This window comes from Leuciscus leuciscus (genome assembly GCF_965113295.1).
Source record: "Leuciscus leuciscus genome assembly, chromosome: 1".
Taxonomy (NCBI): domain Eukaryota; kingdom Metazoa; phylum Chordata; class Actinopteri; order Cypriniformes; family Leuciscidae; genus Leuciscus; species Leuciscus leuciscus.
Genome location: NC_138725.1, coordinates 18,697,685 through 18,715,597, shown reverse-complemented (window position 1 = coordinate 18,715,597; position 17,913 = coordinate 18,697,685). Strand labels below are relative to the sequence as shown.

Genomic DNA, 17,913 nt, shown 5'->3' with positions numbered 1-17,913 from the left:
TGGAAATAATTCCTGGAGGTCGTATCTGTATTTCTGAAGTACAGTGAATATCCACAATGGTGCATTGGCTGACAGCCCACACATACACCTCAAGACATTATTCATCCGTGTTGATGCACGTAAAGATAATAACACAAATAAATGCAATAGCAGATTTCAAACAGAGATGGCGACAAAGAGGCAAAACTTACAGACTGCGGTTTATGAAGCAACTATAATATTTTTGTGTGCGCAAAAACTAAACAAAACAAAAATAACAACTTTATTTATCAATTTCTTCTCTTTCTTCCTACGCTGTTCAAGTTGTTCTACGTCAGAATATAAATATGCGTGTGATCCTGACGCAGAACTGGCCAATAACGAGGCAGCGTTCTGACGTAGATCCCGTAAACACTGCACTGTGTACAACAACACGTGTTGGAGAAGCGTGTGCAGAGCAGAGGAGCAGTAAATGAAGATATAAACAAACCCAAGAATTTATGATTTCTGTGCTTTTCACATTCACAATGTAATACGCTTGGATTTAACTAATTGCTAAATTTTATTAAATGCAGCATAAACTAGTTTCAGAGCTCTGTACAGATCATTATACAAAAACGTCTGCGTGTTTTATGTTCGGGGAACGTTTTTACGTTAGGGGAACGTTCTGTGTTTGCTGGGAAGCCCCAGAAGCAAACGTAATACTTGGCTTTCAGAACTGAAAATTATAGAATTATTCCTGAAGCAAGAAGAATCAGCAGACAATAAAATTGGATAATAACAACAAGCTGTTGATAAAATTATAATGAGTTTAATCAAAAATTCATAAAGTTAAAACTAATGAGACAGATCTCAAACAATGAACGAGTTACAATTAATATCAGATTCATGTCTCTGTTGAAAGTGTTACGGCCTCTCCTTCAGCACCCTAAACATGAAAGGCTTTTTCCAGTGTAATTTTTCTGGTGCTCTTCTTCTGAATGAGAAGGCAGAAGTGATTTCAGAACGAAGGCCCGAGTGAAACTCTTCCCGCATTGATCACATGTGTAAAGTTTCTCTCTGCTGTGGATCCTCATGAGATTCTTCAGACTTGATTTAAATGTGAAGAGTTTTTTAGGCTTCTGTTTTTCCTTTCTCGTTCGCGTCCATCAGGTCTAAAAGAAACATTAAATCAAATGAGATTTCAAATAAGAGACAAACATGAAATGAAAATTGAAGCTCATCACTGATTGAATCAAGATCACTGGTGAGTTCAATAGTAATTTTAATCTCATCAAATCTGGTGGACAACTGCTGTGCACGATTATGATCTATTTTAATATCATGAAGATGATTTGTGTTATAAATAACTAGTTTTGTCATGAAACAATGTAAATCTGGTGAGCATCAGCATGTTCTTCATCATGAAGAATGAATGAGGAATCAAGAATAAACACCAACCTCTTTGTTCTTCAGTATCTTGATGTTTCATTCTGCAGGTTCTGGATCACTGGCGTTCTCTCTGTCCTCTCCTTCCAGATGCTTTCTGGCAGTTCTGCTGAAAACAAACAAGTTTCATTTCTTACAATCATGATGAGAGAGGAATAATCAATATTTCAGACTCTGAACTAAGTACTAAGGCTAATCACATGTTGAAAAATATAGTGACCTTGATCATGTAACTTAAGATTATCAGGTTTTGTCAAAGCCACAACAAACAAAACTAACATAAATCACCTAGTGCTGAAACAACACAAGCCAAGTTCTCTTACGAGAGGTTCTCTCGTACTGTGTAAGTCTTACGCTAGGGGAAATCTCTTTTCCGCGAGATACTGAAGCCAAAAAATTATCCTTAATTTTTGAAATAATGTAAACCGCGTTGCGGCAGCATGCAGACACAGGCGAGACGACTCGCGCGCCTATTGGCTGCCATGCGGCAACTGCAGCAGCCTATCAATAGGGCCCTATCGTGACGTCAGCTCCAATGGGGGCGCTTCGCGCCTACTACGTGACGTCCCGCCAAAATGGACGTGGCCTTGGGCTATAAATTTAGCTTCGAGGGGCTAGCTAGCTGATTTTTTATCTCTTCAGCTGAGCTCACGCATCGCTGGATCCTGAGAGAAAGAAGCCGCGCCGTCAGAAAAAGCCTTTTCAGCGGGACGAGCCACTGCATCTGAAGCCGCTGGCCGCGCCGCCTTCAGTCGCCGTTCCTGCTGCGCTATCCGGCGTTATATCCTTTTCTCCTCTGTTGTGTTTGTGTGTGTGTGTGTGTGTGTGTGTGTGTGTGTGTGTGTGTGTGTGTGTGTGTGTGTGTGTGTGTGTGTGTGTGTGTGTGTGAGTGTTCGCCGCCACGACACACGCTCTCATTGCACTAAAAGAGCCAGGCGTCTTTTTCAAGATGCCCCTTCCTTTGGCTCGTGCCGAGCCCCACTCAGCGACGGGGACCGCCATGTCATCGCATTTCCTGCCTGGGTGAGAAACATGCAGCTCTCGCGCTCACCGACGGCGGCTGCCCACACTGTGAGCTGATGTCCGTGGCGACTCTGAGGATTCGCCTGGCTTCTTTCGTCGAAGACTGCACCTCCGCCCACTGCGGTGCCACGCCGTAAGCGCCGTACTCAGCGGGTCCCGGAACCTCCTCCAACCCGCAAAAGCTCGCCGGTTCGTCCGCCAGCTTCGCTCGAGTCTCTCATTAACAGACAGCGGCCGCCGTCTGCCGCCGCTTCCATCATAGATGACAACAAAGAAGCCACGTTTATGGAGGATTACAGCTGCTGAATGGTCGCCCCCCTCTCCCTCTGTTCGAGCCGTGCAAACTGCGCCGCTCACATGGGATGTCAGAAGCGGACAGTCACACGGCTAGCTCTCTTTACGTCATAGGAGAGTTTCCCCGCGCTCAATTCGCACGCGTCACTCACCGGTGAAAGGAGAAAAGAGTGTTTTAGTCCCAAAAAAGTTTTTTTTTACTTTACAAGAAAGCTACCCCGCCCCCTCACGTGCGTCACTCACCGGTGGAGAGAGGAAGAGAGTGTTTTTAGTCCCGCTGAGGCTGGACCAACCTCCATTTCTCACACATTTCTCATTCCCCTCTGAAGTTCAAGCGACTGGAAATGTCAATATTGCAGTAAACGAGCCCGTTGTAATACATGCACGCCTGCAAACAAACGCCGTCACAATACATGTTGACGCTCTCTTATATGCTCGCGCAAACTGAAAACTTATGTGTTCCCCCCTTGTGGCTCAGTGGCGGAATCTTAGGCTTTCGCACGAGAGACCCGTGTTCGAATCCCGGGTCTGCCGGCAGATGAAATTATGCCGTCGATGCTTTCGTTCTGTCAGTTCCCTTAAAAGGCGACTGCAGATGTGTATTTTGCAGCCAACGAGCACGTTGTACAACCTGCTCGCCTGCACCCAAACACTATTTCTATGGCAACTCAAATCTTCCTAGCCAGTCTAGGGAAACGAGGGTGTTCAAGTCCCGCTGCGGCCGAACTTCCACCAAAACGTCTCGCTTGTTCAGTTCCAGTAAATGCGACTGTTCCAGTGTATTCTGCAGTAAACAAGTCGGTAACACAGCCTGCTTGCCTGCACATAAACGCTGTTTTTACGGCGACCCAGATAAATCCCATGAAGAGTGTATTTTCTGGTACTCCGGCCACGGCCGATGGTGTTTTGAGTGTAGTAAAAATGCCCACTGCCCAGTGCTCATTCCTACACACAAGCACAGCCCGCCACACACGGCCTGCACAAATAAAATCGTCTCACGTCGATTGTGCATTAAATGTTTGGCCACGGCCGATGGTGTTATGAGTGTAGTAAAATGCCCACTGCCCAGTGCCCATTCCTACACACAGACACAGCCCGCCCCACAGGGCTCGCGCACAAAAAAAAATAATCGACTCATGTCGGTTGCGCTCTAAATGTAGTGAACGTGCCCACATCCCAGTGCCCACAAACACTACACACTGCATGTCTCTCAGTTTCCATAAAAATGAAACCAACACACATACAGTCAGCTCAGGCCGACGGTGTTTTCAGTGCAAATGTGCTCGCTGTCCCGCGCCCACATTCACTCACAGACATGACAAATCCCACGGGCCACAAGCGCTCGCCATCTCTCAGCTACCCGCCGTGAGAGAGTTGAGCGCGGGCGAGCTGCCCGCTGTTATCAGCGCGCCCCCCGCCTCGAACGCTGCAAGTGCAGTGTCTATGTTACAGCATACCGAAGCTCTCCGGCCGCCACTATGTTACGGCCAGAGCCCAGATCTTATTCAACCCCTAGCTATTCATGCAAATGCGTGGGCAAATCTTCCTGGGGTATCAGAATGGGTGCTGAACATTATAGAAAGAGGCTATTCGCTACAGTTCGCTTGACGCCCCCGCCGCTGTGCGGCGCGAATCGAAACCACGGTAGAAAACGAAGTAGCACATCTACTTCGTGCCAAAATTGCAAAACTGTTGAGCAAAGGGGCCATAGAGCCTTTATCTCAAGCTCAGAGCGAAAGGGGGGCTATACAGCAGATATTTTCTGGTACCGAAAAAAGACGGGGGTCTCAGACCAATTCTAGATCTAAGACAGCTGAACAAAGCGCTTTCAAAATGCCGGTTCAGAATGCTCACGACCAAGAAAATCCTCTCGCGAATTCGCCAAGGGGACTGGTTTGTGTCAATACATCTGAAGGACGCGTATTTCCAAATACAAATAGCGTCACGTCACAGGCGATTTTTGAGATTCGCCTTCGAGGGCCAGGCATATCAATACACAGTCCTACCATTTGGCCTGTCCCTAGCACCCCGTACATTCACAATGTGCATGGACGCAGCCTTCCCTCCCCTGAAACTTCTGGGAATACGAATTTTGAACTACTTAGACGATTGGCTGGTTCTAGCTCAGTCACACTCAGAGCTGATAGAACACAGGCAGTGTTGGGTATAGTTACTTTGGAAAGTAGTTAATTAGGTTACAACGTTACCATCAATTAAAAGTAATCAGTTACGTTACAGCGTTATCTATTCATAAAAGTAATGCGTTAGAGTACTCATACGTTACCAAAAATTAAAAGCCGTTTGCAGCGGCTCACATATGACAGACACAGCCCCCGGCCCCTTTAAGGCGAGACACTACAGGTGAATAGGGTAACATTTTTAACTAGCAGATATCACCATGAAACTTTACCAGTTGATTACCTACATTAAGATGAGAAAAAAATGTATTACAAGTTTTCTGTAATTTAATGTTTAAATATGCAAATTAGGCAATATCTAATTAAATATGCGCTAATTTGTATATATTTTAAAAAACGAAATCTGAGTATTGGATAAAGCCAGGTTAAAAATTATTTTTTCATTGTGTTCACATATTAGATGGGAAAAAAATTACAGAGGGATTTATGGATATCTACTTTTGTTATCCTGTAAATCAGAATATACTATCAATAGCCTTAAAAAAATGATTTTCGCCATGTTTTTTGGAATAAAATGTTATGTATATCAGGCTAGGAATAATATATTTACAAATCCCTCTGTAAATGTCTTCATAATATAACTAGGTACAAGACTGGAAAGTTTGGTGTATATAGGTACTACTGAAGTGGAGATTTCGTACTTGGAGTATGAGAGAAAGGTCATTTTGAGAAAACGGGCTTTAAAGATTTATCATCAGCCAATGAGATTGCGTATTCAGCCCTTTTACTTTCGCGATTGGTTGCTGATAAAAAGGAAATGACCATATTTGGATCCGACAGCATTGTACAGTGAAGAGAGAGCTTTCCAGCGGTGCCTGTGATGACAGAGAGCAGACAGAGATCGCGGATTGGCGGGATGATTTACAACGACAACTTTTGTTGAATTTATGCGAAATCTACTGACGCAAACAGACAAAGTGTAGTAAAATAAAGACCTACATGTGTATTTTGGACTTTTTTTCACCACAGTCTGAAAGAAGACATGCTATTGAAGACAAATAGCCAAAAATCTCAAAATTGACCAGTAAAAAAAACGATGTTTTTGCCTGCCGTGTCTCGCCTTAAATGCACCTAGAAGTCATGACTCCTGACAATGAATAACGTCAGTCATCCGACTAAATTAACACTGCAGGATAACAATAACAGGAAAGACAGTCAGCAATAGGCTATTCCACATGGCGTTTTATTTATTTATTATCACAGAACATATTAATCAAAATTCGCAGCCATTGACTTTACGATCACAGCGCTTCGGCTCCGCTGATACATCCGCAGGTGGCACAGTAGACCTAGGCCTACTGTCTGACAAAAAGCAGGCTGCAGTCGGGATTTTCCTTTCCTTAAAATAACGGATTACTTTTTTTTTTAAATAACGAAGTTACTGATTACTTAACGCACGAAACTAATGCGTTAAGTTACACATTTCACGAAAAAGGTAATTAGAGTACTCTAACGCGTTACTTTGTAACGCGTTACCCACAACACTGAACACAGGACCATTTTACTCGAGCATCTCGAGAATCTGGGTCTTGAAGTCAATTGGGCGAAAAGTTCACTGTCTCCCAGTCAGAGAATATCTTTTCTGGGCACAGAACTGGACTCGCTGTCTATGACAGCTCAACTATCGCCGCAGCGCAGACTGGTTATTCAACTCATGATGAAAACATTCCGCCGCGGCGCTATAGTCCCGCTCAAAAAGTTTCAAAGGATGCTGGGTCTCATGGCCTCAGCATCATCAGTTCTTCAGCTGGGTCTGCTTCGCATGTGCCCGCTGCAGTTCTGGCTAAAAGCGCGAGTACCGCACCAGGCGTGGACTTCCGGTCTTTTTCGCCTCAAGGTCGATCAGAAATGCATGTCAGCACTGAAACCTTGGAGAGTGACCGACTGGTACCAGTCAGGTGTAAGCCTGGGGATTTCCTCGAGTGTGAAGGTGGTCTCTACACCCGCAGACAGTCCAACTGCTGTGGGAGACATTCGGCAGAGCGGAAATAGACCTGTTTGCGTCTCAAGAAAACGCTCACTGCCCGGAGTTTTTCTCCAAGAGCAGGAATGCGCTGGCCCACGTCTGGCCCCGCTGCACGCTCTATGCTTACTGATATTCTTCTAAATATCTTACTTTGTGTTCAGCAGAAGAAAGAAATTCATACAGGTTTGAAACAACATGAGGGTGAGTATATGATGACAGAATTTTCATTTTAAAGTGAACTATTCCTTTAAGTATAACTGTAGTTTTAAATATTCGGTCTACTGTTTTCCTACACTTTGAAACATTTAGTTTTACAAATGGTTTAACAATCAATGTTTAGTTTAACAATCTTTTAAGGATGAACAAATCATGGTTTTGGTCATCACATTAAAACTGGATAATATTAAAAAAATTGAAGAGCTGGAAAAGGTGTGATGGACTCGAAAGTCCTTGATTAGTGCTTGAATTTTACTCTCAAAAGGATGTACGAACCCTGAAATGAATAATGTAAAAACATTTGTCTATTTCTGCCAAAATACCATGGTTACAGTTAGCATTACTACATTAAATCCATAGGGAATATTGGTGATCTGTGGACTTAAAAGCCATATTACTTAAAACTTCATGAACTTGTTCGTTCAAGGCACAATGTTTCTCCTGGTTTCCAAGTCAGTGCCCATGATTTACTCACTCTCAACTCATCCTAGGTGTGTATGACATTCTTCTTTTAGACAAATACTATCGGAGTTATATTTAAAAAAAAATGTCCTGGCTCTTCCAAGCTTTATAATGGAGTATAATGAATTTCCATTTACTTGCAGTCTAGAGCCCTGTATAGTGCTTTATTTCTGCTTTTACATGAGCGCCACCTACTGTCAGAGAGTGCAAGTTAATAGATATCAACCAATCAAAAAAATGTTGTGTGCTCACCACTAGGGGTGTAACGATATTCGAACCGAACCGAAAAACCGCGATACATCACCCACGATACGAATCGCGATACTCTCATGGCGTACCGAACACGCCCGCCCCGCCCCCTGCTGCCCCGCCCCCTGCTGTCCCGGCTCATTGGACCTCATGTCTTATGTGTACACAACGAATACAGCGTTGCCTAACCACCATTAACCACATTTAATCGCAATAAGCTCAGTGTTTTGTTACATTCGATAATAAGCAAGGTGTAATCTTTCAAATTCTGTCTATTTGATGACGAAATTCAAACATTAAATGTCGTTTTGGCGCTCTTTGATGTGGCGTGACAGATCACCGTAGGCTACTAGGCTCCTCATTTCAAGCGGCAGCGCGGAGCGCGAGTAAACGCGATTCTCTTCCTCAGTTACAGAATAAACATGAATGGACACCTGAAGGTATGTTGAAAGATACAGTATACTTACTGAAAGGCATCATAACTCGTGTAATCGCTCAGTCAGTGTTTCAACAGCGGAAATATGTCAATAAAACGCTTCTTTTTTCACATAGCTTTATTTACCTCAGGCAAGTCATTCAGTGTCCACAGCTTGTTGGTTTGCTAAGGAAATGAACTCTTTCACTAAATAAATGCACTATATTAGCCTATATATTATATTTTACTTAACCTGTTAATGACATCTTGATTATTTTATGTATGTTTAAAATATCTGTCATGAAAATGACAGCAACTGTGTAAATTATTATATTTCAATAATAAATTAGAGTAAAAACATATGTTAATGTAAAAACTGCCTTATGTGCAGTTTACATGTTTTCATACAATTTGTTACTTGAGTGTTGATTATTATTATATCTAAAAATAAATAGCAACTGAATTTAGGCTAAAAGTCTTGGCTCTGTTGTTAAGCTTTAATGTTATAGTAATGTGCAAGTAAGGGCTCCTATTTAGTTTACAGCATTAGCAGATAATTAGTTTTATCCTTGCGAAACGTTTACTTGTAATTGAATTAATTTAAAGACAAGGACACAATTTGTTAATTAAATTATCTGTTTAAAAACAAAAACAATTTTAGCTTTCTAAACCCCCCACTCCACCTAAATGAACCGAACCGAACCGAACCGAGACGTCAAAACCGTGGGACGTACCGAACCGTCAGTTTTGTGTATCGTTACACCCCTACTCACCACACACCAGCTATAGGTGGAGAGGAGAGATTTGGCTATAGAGTGATGTGTGTCTAACTTACATAGAAGAGACTTTGTTGCTCAGCACATGAAAATAAACTACTTACTGTGATCTCAGACTGTGTTGATGTGGTTTATCCACTGCATGGACCTTCATGTGTAGCTTCAGGTGAGTTGTAAAAGAGAAACTCTGTCCACACTGATCACACTTGTGCGGCTTCTCTCTGCTGTGGATCCTCTCATGTGTTTTCAGAGATGAGTAGTGACTGAAACTCTTGTCACAGTGTGAACACTTGTAAGGTTTTTCTCCAGTGTGGATCCTCTCATGTGTTTTCAGAGATGATGAGTGACTGAATCTCTTGTCACAGTGTGAACACTTGTAAGGTTTTTCTCCAGTGTGAATAATCTGGTGCCGTTTTAAATTCTCCGCTGTAATAAAAGTCTTCTCACACTCAAAGCACACGTACTCTCTCACACCAGTGTGAATTTTCTCATGTCTATGTAAATATGGCAGCCGTGAAAAACTCTTTCTACACACAGAACATGAATGCGGCTTCTCCTTCGTATGAACTGTCAGGTGAGACTTCAGGTGTGATGCAGAGATAAATGTTTTGCCGCATTGATCACATGTGAACGGTTTATCTCCGGTGTGGATCCTCATGTGTCCTTTAAGGTGTGAAGATCGACTGAAATCTTTCCCACATTTATCACACTTAAATGGTTTCTCTCCAGTGTGGATCCTCATGTGTAGCTTCAGGTGACTTTTAAAAGGAAAACTCTCTCCACATTGATCACACGTGTGCGGCTTCTCTCCAGTGTGGATCATCTCATGTGTTTTCAGATGTGATGATTGACTGAATCTCTTGTCACAGTGTGAACACTTGTAAGGTTTTTCTCCAGTGTGAATTCTCTCGTGCCGTTTTAAACTATCCGCTGTAGTAAAAGTCTTCTCACACTCAAAGCACATGTACTCTCTTACACCAGTGTGAATGTTCTCATGTTCATGTAAACTATCCAGCCGTGAAAAACTCTTTCCACACACAGAACATGAATGCGGCTTCTCCTTCGTATGAACTCTCAGGTGTCTCTTCAGGTCTGATGCACTGAGAAATGTTTTGCCGCATTGATCACACGAGAACGACTTCTCTCCAGTATGAACTCTCATGTGCCGCTCAAGACCATCTTTGCTTGTGTAACTCTTTCCACAGTGAGTGCAGGTGAAAGATTTCTTGGCTCTTCTTTTCTTTAAAAATGTCTTTTTAGTCTTTGAGCGACTCAAAGGTTTTTCTCCAGGTTTGACATGATGTTTCTCCTCCACTTCACTCAGTTCTTCACTCTCCTCCTTCACTTCACTCAGTTCTTCACTCTCCTCCTTCACTTCACTCAGTTCTTCACTCTCCTTCACTTCACTCAGTTCTTCACTCTCCTCCTTCACTTCCATCAGGTCTGAAATGAAAGAAAAATGTATTAAATAAAATTTTCAGTACATCAAAATAATTAATTGAGAGAAATATAAAGTGAAAGGACATGAAAGTGAGCCCTGATGTAATGGTAGAAAGTAGAAACTGTTATAAAATATTATGATAATTTGATGCCTTTTTATAAATTGATTATTTGTCCTTGAAACTTTTCATGAATGAGGTAAATTTATCTGACACACTGTTATCACCGTTACTGTAAGAAGAATCTTCTAAAATTCTGGTAACGTTGTTGCAAATTGGGAACCAGATGTAAAATAAAACAGTTAAATTAGTATTAGCTTGATCTGATGTTGACAATCCATATAAAAATTTCTCAAACCTCCCTTTACTGAACATACAAAACCCAGAACATTCTGACCATTTCATAGTTAAACTGTTTATCTAAAAGTGATGAAGTGCTTGAATGTTTCTAAGATGAATGTTCTTCAGCATCATGAATGAATGAAGAATAAACACCAACCTCTTTGTTCTTCAGGATCTTCAGTGTGTTTCATTCTGCCGGGTTCTGGATCACTCATGTTCTCACTGTCCTCTTTAATAAACTCAGTCTTTGCAGATTTCAGCTCTTCCTGATGCTTTGACGATCGTCTTCACTTGTAGCTGATGAGAATTTACAGCATTTATTGGATAATTGATGGGGGAGGAGCTTCACTGACCATGTGACTGATGTGGGAGGAGCTTCACCAATGATGTGACTGCTGTGGGAGGAGCTTCACCAATGATGTGCTAGTGTGGGAAGAGCTTCATTGATGATGCAATTGGTGTGGGAGGAACTGATCTGCCCAAAATCTAAAAAATATCAGTTACTGAGTTTTTTATACTAAATGACACTTCTATGCAACAAATAAATGGCACTCCTAAAATATTATGATCATTTGCAGAATGCATTTTTATAAATTGATTATATGTCCTTGAAACTTTCCATGAAAGAGGTAAATTTATCTTACAATTATTATTTTTTAAAACATTATCAAATCTGAATCCAGGGACAAATCCCATTGTTACAATACTGCCATATTTTGACACCAACCTTGATATTTATATTTATTTTACTAAAAACATTTTGAATTATTAATGGCCATTCACACTTTTCTTTGCACTGACTTCCATTCATACGCATGTGAAAGTGGGATCATCTTTACGCATGGCATGGGCTCTGGAACCACACTCCTCGAGAGAGGATGGACTCTTCACCACTCTGGAGTTGCCCATGGTGAGAGGTGGCAGGCTGTTGTGGGTTTGCTTATAGCCCCCCAGCTCAGCCACCACGTGTTGGAGTTCACCCCGGTGAACGAGAGGGTCGCTGGTTGGCTTGTGGGACTCCTGAGGCAGGAAGGAGCTTGGTTCGCATTGCCGTCATTAAGACTGTTTCCTGATGCATGTTGGACTCCGGCAGGACTGCCCTTTGTCACCAGTTCTGTTCATAATTTTTATGGACAGAATTTCTAGGCGCAGACAGGGGCCGGAGGATGTCAGGTTTGGGGACAACACGATTACGTCTCTGCTCTTTGCGGATGATGTTGTCGTGTTGGCCCCATCAGACCAGGACCTTCAGCATGCACTGGGACGGTTTGCAGCCGAGTGTGAAGCGACTGGGATGAGAATCAGCATCTCCAAACCCGAGGCCATGGTCCTCAGTCGGAAAAGGGTGGTTTGCCCACTTCAGATTGGTGGCCTCAGTTCCTGCCTCAAATGGAGGAGTTTGAGTATCTTGGGGTTTTGTTCACGAGTGAGGGAAGGATGGGGAAGGATGGAACGGGAGATTGACAGACGGATCAGTGCAGCTTCTGCAGTAATGCGGTCGATGTACCGGTCTGTCGTGGTGAAGAAAGAGTGAAAGAGCGGTCTCGATTTACCGGTCAATCTACGTTCCAACTCTCACCTATGGTCATGAGCTGTGGGTCATGACCGAAAGTACAAGATCCTGGATACAGGCGGCCGAAATGAGCTTTCTCCGCAGTGTGGCTGGGCGATAGGGCTGGTCCGAATACCATTTTTTGAGCTTAAAAGCTTCGCTAGTAATGAACATCGAATATTCAAAGCTTCGGAGAGAGGGTGCTGAACATATTCTTCTCTCTAATAAAGGCAGGAATCTGTGTGTCTGTATGTCCGTTTGCATTTTTATTATTTCGAGAACCGTTCATCCAATCGACTTCACAAGGGAGTGCATGCAGTGTCGCATTTGGTGCAATATAGATGGACCCGCGAGACGCAACACATTCAGAATGAATAAACTTTTAGTAAACTACACAACAGCGCGAGTGGGAAGCGGCGCACCTCACACAGGCAGAGAACGCGTCCGAGAACGGACACTGCACTAGTGATATAAAACGCACACACACAGGTCTGTTAAATTAAGCAATACTTTTAAGGTAGTCTAAAAAAAATTCTGACTAACAAATTACTGACACAGTAAAGGGTAGCTTTAAATAAAGAAAAACTAAATTAAGTTAAATTAAAAACGAGATTAATTTAGATTGATAATAACGGGTAAAAAGGCTAATACATTTTGTTTCAATTATTCTATTTTCCACAATGTCAAAGCAACGCAGCTTAACCCTCTGAGGTCTGAGGGGTTTTTGGGGTCCTTGAGATGTTCTGACATGCCCTGACATTTGTGCTTTTTTCAGTTGCTTATAAACATATTAATGGCAAAGGTATAATTACACTCTATTTAGCACAAACAGGGCTACCATAATATGTGAGCAACATGCATGTACATGTTTGTATTTTTGAGAGAATAATGTTTATGCATGGTTATTGAAAAAACTAAAAACTAAAGTTTCTGAAATAAGGCCACAAAACACATACTAAATACGTGTCAATAAGACTTTTGACTAATAGATGTCTTTGCCTAGAATTTTTTCTTCAAAATGATGTGAAAATCATCCTGCCCTTATCATTCACATAACACAATACATTGATTTAAATCTTGTAAAACACTTTTTGTTTGTAAAGGCAATATGCGCAAGGGGCGTCAACCATTCAACAGCATCATGCATATGTAGTGGTTCACACCTCAGGAGACAATGGGGCCCGCATACTTAATGAGCCATTCATTCAGGTGTGTCACCTATAGCCACAAGAAAGAATGCAAGAGCAATATATATATATATATATATATATTCTACCAAATTGGTTCACAGTTGGAAGCATGTCAATTTTTTTTTTTTCACAAATTTTGCTTGCAAATTGTATAATATCCAAGGAAAACATGTCTATTAATTGTGCAGTTAATTCTCATACTGTATTTTCAGTTTTGGAATATGTATCCTCTCCCCAAATTTGTCAATAATAAAACACAATAAAAATTATTTAAAGAAAATGCTTATATTTACCTTTTAAAATTTGTTTACATCTACCTTGTAAATATATATTTTTTTATTAAAAAGGTTACAATTACAACAACAATTGAAGTGTAATCTTTCTTTGTAAAAACTAAAGTATACATTTTATCATACATATTTCAAACTTCGAATATAGCCTACATTGACAAAACATACTATATTTAACATATTAGCAAAAATTGGCAAACAAAAGCTTATTTGAGGTGGCAGATATTTTACAGTAAAAATGTGTAATCTATCCAAAACTAATCAACGAAATGTTGTCTTTCATATGTCTGTAACATAGGTCTTTCGTTTTTATTATAAGGAATATAAATGTTAATTTGCAGTTTAATACGTTGCTTATACAAATACATTTTATTTCAACATATTTCAATCAATTTTACTCAGTATAGCTAAATAGTTTGCTAAAAGCAGATCATTTATTCACACACAGAAACGCAATTCAAATTTAAACCGTCTTTTTGCGAGTTGTGGTAAACAGCGCATCTCTGACGTTCATTCATTCACACAGAAACGCGATTTACTTGAGAATGAAAAAAAAAACTTACTACATTATTCCATCCGTTGCTCCTCGAAATACCAGCACTTCTGAGGTAAGTTTTCCATTATTATTATTCCTCACAGCGCTGCGAGACAGTGTAGACAACTACACTTATCTGAATAAACTTGTGTTTTCTCGAGCTGATATGGGGGCGTTCACAGTTTGTATGGGATCGTCTCAGTCATTTGCGTTTGAATAGCGCGCGCTCTCCGTGGGCGTGGCCGATTATAACGTAATGAGATGAGATGAGCTCGACTGGAATCGCTCTCTTTTAATACAGATTTCACAAGATGAGAATATTTGTTTTTCATATAAATTACTTCATTTAAAAGAAGAGAATTCAAGCTTCATGCCTGTGTGTCTGTATGCCTGTTTGACTGAGTATTCGCTCAGTTATTGTTCATTTTCGGACGCGTTTCAGAATGGACTTCACTGGCAGAGAGAAGGCAGAACTCGCTTCGTGTTTATTTTTCTTTATTTGGCAAAAAGCACAACACTTTGTTTTTATTGTGAGTATACTCAAAAATAATACACATTTAACAGAATCGATTGATGTATGAAACTCCTATGGAAAATCAAAGTCAACAGAGTATTTATGAGTTTCTTTTACATTGACAAAAAAAAAGCGAGCTGGTATCGCCGGCGATACCGTAGACCTCAGGGGGTTAACCCAAAACACAAATTCCGCTGTTCTGCGCTCTAGCCAGAGAACACTCCCGTTGCTGGAACACTCAGGCGTCGGTTCTATTTCTAGCATGCACGCATTTTGACGCGTGTCTCACGCAGGCAGTGTGCAAACTCCAACCTGTTAACATGGGAGCCAAAATGAAAACGGACATGCCACGCACCCGGTGTGTCGCCGGCCTTATTCAAGCGCGAATGAGAACCGTTTTGCGGGGGATCCCAGGTGTGCAAAAAAAAAAAAAAAAAAAAATGAATATTCGAATGTCAAATTTTCAAATCGAATACCAACCCACCGAACAAATTTTCGAATATTCGGGTCCAGCCCTATTGGGCGATCCCTTAGAGATAGGGTGAGAAGCTCGGTCACTCGGGAAGAGCTCAGAGTAGAGCCTCCTTCACATCGAGAGGGGCCAGCTGAGGTGGCTCGGGCATCTGTTTTGGATGCCTCCTGGACGCCTTCCTGGGAAGGTGTTACGGGCACGTCCCACTGGGAAGAGACCCTGGGGAAGACCTAGGACATGCTGGACGGTCTATGTCTCCCGGCTGCCCTGGGAACGCCTCGGTGTCCCCCCGGAAGAGCTAGAGGAAGTGTCTAGGGAGAGGGAGGTCTGGGCATCTCTGCTTAGACTGCTGGCCCCGGATAAGCGGAAGAAGATGGATGGATAGTAGCCAACAAATACCCTCAGTCTGCTGACACCAATGAAATGAGCTTTAAGTGTCAATTTACAGGAAATCTGAAGACATCAGCATAATAAATTAGGTGAAAACATAATTAATTAGGTGTCATGAAATAAAGAGTGTTTTCAGCAGATCTGTTAATATTGATGAGCCTCAGACTATCAACACTCATTCAACAAGCCATTCAGGATCATCAGCAGATCATCTCATTTTATTCTGAGTGTTTGCTGTTAGAAACACATTATTTGAGTCAGGATACATGATAAAAGCCTGTAAAACTGCTCTATTGAAAGACAATACTGTTATTTCTCACAGTATGACATGGATAAAACATCAATAACACAAAAACAATGACACTCATCTTCATCAACCACTACAGATAAATAATTACAGCAGCATAATGTCGAGATCAGTCTAAATATAGCCTAGTTTGATCTTATAATAACTACATGAATTAATACACAGTAAATTTGAAATCCGGAAATCAACACCAATATACTTAATTTCAACACTTTAAACATGTTACAACATGAACACTAAGAGAGTAAAATATGAACACCAATTCCGCATTACCTACTTTAAAGAACTGTAAAATACACTGACAAATCATGTAATCAAAAAAAAAAAAAAAAAAATTCACTTTGAAATAAACATCACTTTATATTAATCTTTCAAAACAATCCAGAAATTTTAATTGTAACCTTAGTCTGGGATCATAAAAGTGGTTTTCTAAAAAGTAGTCATTAACATTTTATGAAAATGATCAGATAAAGATCACCACAAAGCACTATTGTTCCAAGAGTAATACACTATTTATATTTATTAGTATTGATTTAATGTCTCACGTGGCTCATTATAGGCAAAACATTTAGCAGTCTCTTTTCCTTTAATAAAATGCATTGCTTGCTATGCATTTAAAATTAGTTTAATATTTTATATCTATTAAAATCGCAGCTTAATAACATTTAGATTTTTAAATCGTTTTAATCAAACACTGGTGAAACAACCACTTATGTCTGTAATGGTGACTTGATAGCTAGGACTGTAACTGTAGCTAGTTGAGAATGACCACTGTGGTACATCGGTAAGAATGCAATCGAATGCTCTAATGCTCTTCAGTGGATTTATTGACAGCCAGCAGATGATTATCTGTCTTCCTGAGTGTACAGTATGTGTGGTTCTACAATAAACAATACAAAGAAAAATATCAGCATACAAGTAAACGACAGTGCTGACATGATGCAACAAGTAAAGCTAATAAATGCTAATTAGTGCAACTTTCCCTTCAAGTAACTTTAGCTGCTTATATCAAATAACCAATAATATACCAGATAACACACATTAGCTCCTTATTAAATTAAAGAACAGCCTTTTACTGCTGGGTCTCAGTTCAGCAACCCAAAAACATAGTTCTCTATTACACAACCATTGTAAACACTCCGATAATAACTGTACAATGTCAGGTGAGTACAAATAAACACACTAGTAGTGTAACACTAGTAATACTAGGCATTAGCATAATGCTAGCGAACTTTGTAAACATTTACACCAGGGTACTCACATGTCTCTGAACGCACACATGCACAGATAACGACACAGACGACAACTATGCACTTCAGAAATATCTACGATGTGCTGCCCGTGGTCACTCTCACTACTAACTCAAAACGAAACCTTTCTTCTTCTTCTTCTGTTAAGTTTTATGACAGTTTACAAGTGTATTACCGCCATCTACTGGACTGAGGTGCAATCGAATGGATGTCATTAACACACACACACACACACACACACACACACACACACACACACACACACACACAAAATAATAATAATCAAATCCTATTTGCTAGTTGTGTTTCTTTGATAAATGTTATCATAGCATTAGTGATGTTTTCTGATCTAGGCTCACATAATACAGTTTCTAAAGAAAAGGTTTTATTTACTGCATTCACTTCCCTCTTTAGTTTCTCTCTTTGTCTGTACAAGCGTATGCACCTTAAAAGAACATGATCTACATCCTCTCTCACTCCACAATTCTCACATTTCCCAGATGGATGTTTGTGTAAAATGTATAAGCTGTTATTTAAACCAGTATGGCCTATTCTCAGTCTTGTAATCCAAACCTCTTCCTGTCTGTTTGAATAACTATAATATAGTTATTCAAACATATCAAAAA

The 17,913-nt window shown here is 40.8% G+C and overlaps 1 protein-coding gene across 4 annotated transcripts; it reads right to left on the bottom strand.

Moving 5' to 3' along the window:
* Positions 1-768: 768 nt before the first annotated feature.
* LOC309500466 (uncharacterized protein) lies at positions 769-17,423 on the bottom strand. Of its 4 annotated transcripts, none has more exons than XM_082172073.1 (5): positions 17,299-17,423; positions 10,945-11,273; positions 9,111-10,449; positions 1,420-1,516; positions 769-1,133 (listed from the first exon to the last, which is right to left on the bottom strand). In XM_082172073.1, the coding sequence occupies exons 2-4, from the start codon at positions 11,000-11,002 to the stop codon at positions 1,447-1,449; spliced, it is 1,467 nt and encodes a 488-aa protein (XP_082028199.1). In that variant the 5' UTR covers positions 11,003-11,273; positions 17,299-17,423; the 3' UTR covers positions 769-1,133; positions 1,420-1,446. The 4 variants fall into 4 exon arrangements, with proteins under 4 accessions (XP_082028199.1, XP_082028198.1, XP_082028201.1 ...); XM_082172072.1 differs by lacking the exon at positions 17,299-17,423 and having other exon boundaries at positions 10,945-11,084; positions 11,169-11,278; XM_082172075.1 differs by lacking the exon at positions 10,945-11,273.
* Between the last annotated feature and the right edge of the window lie 490 nt (positions 17,424-17,913).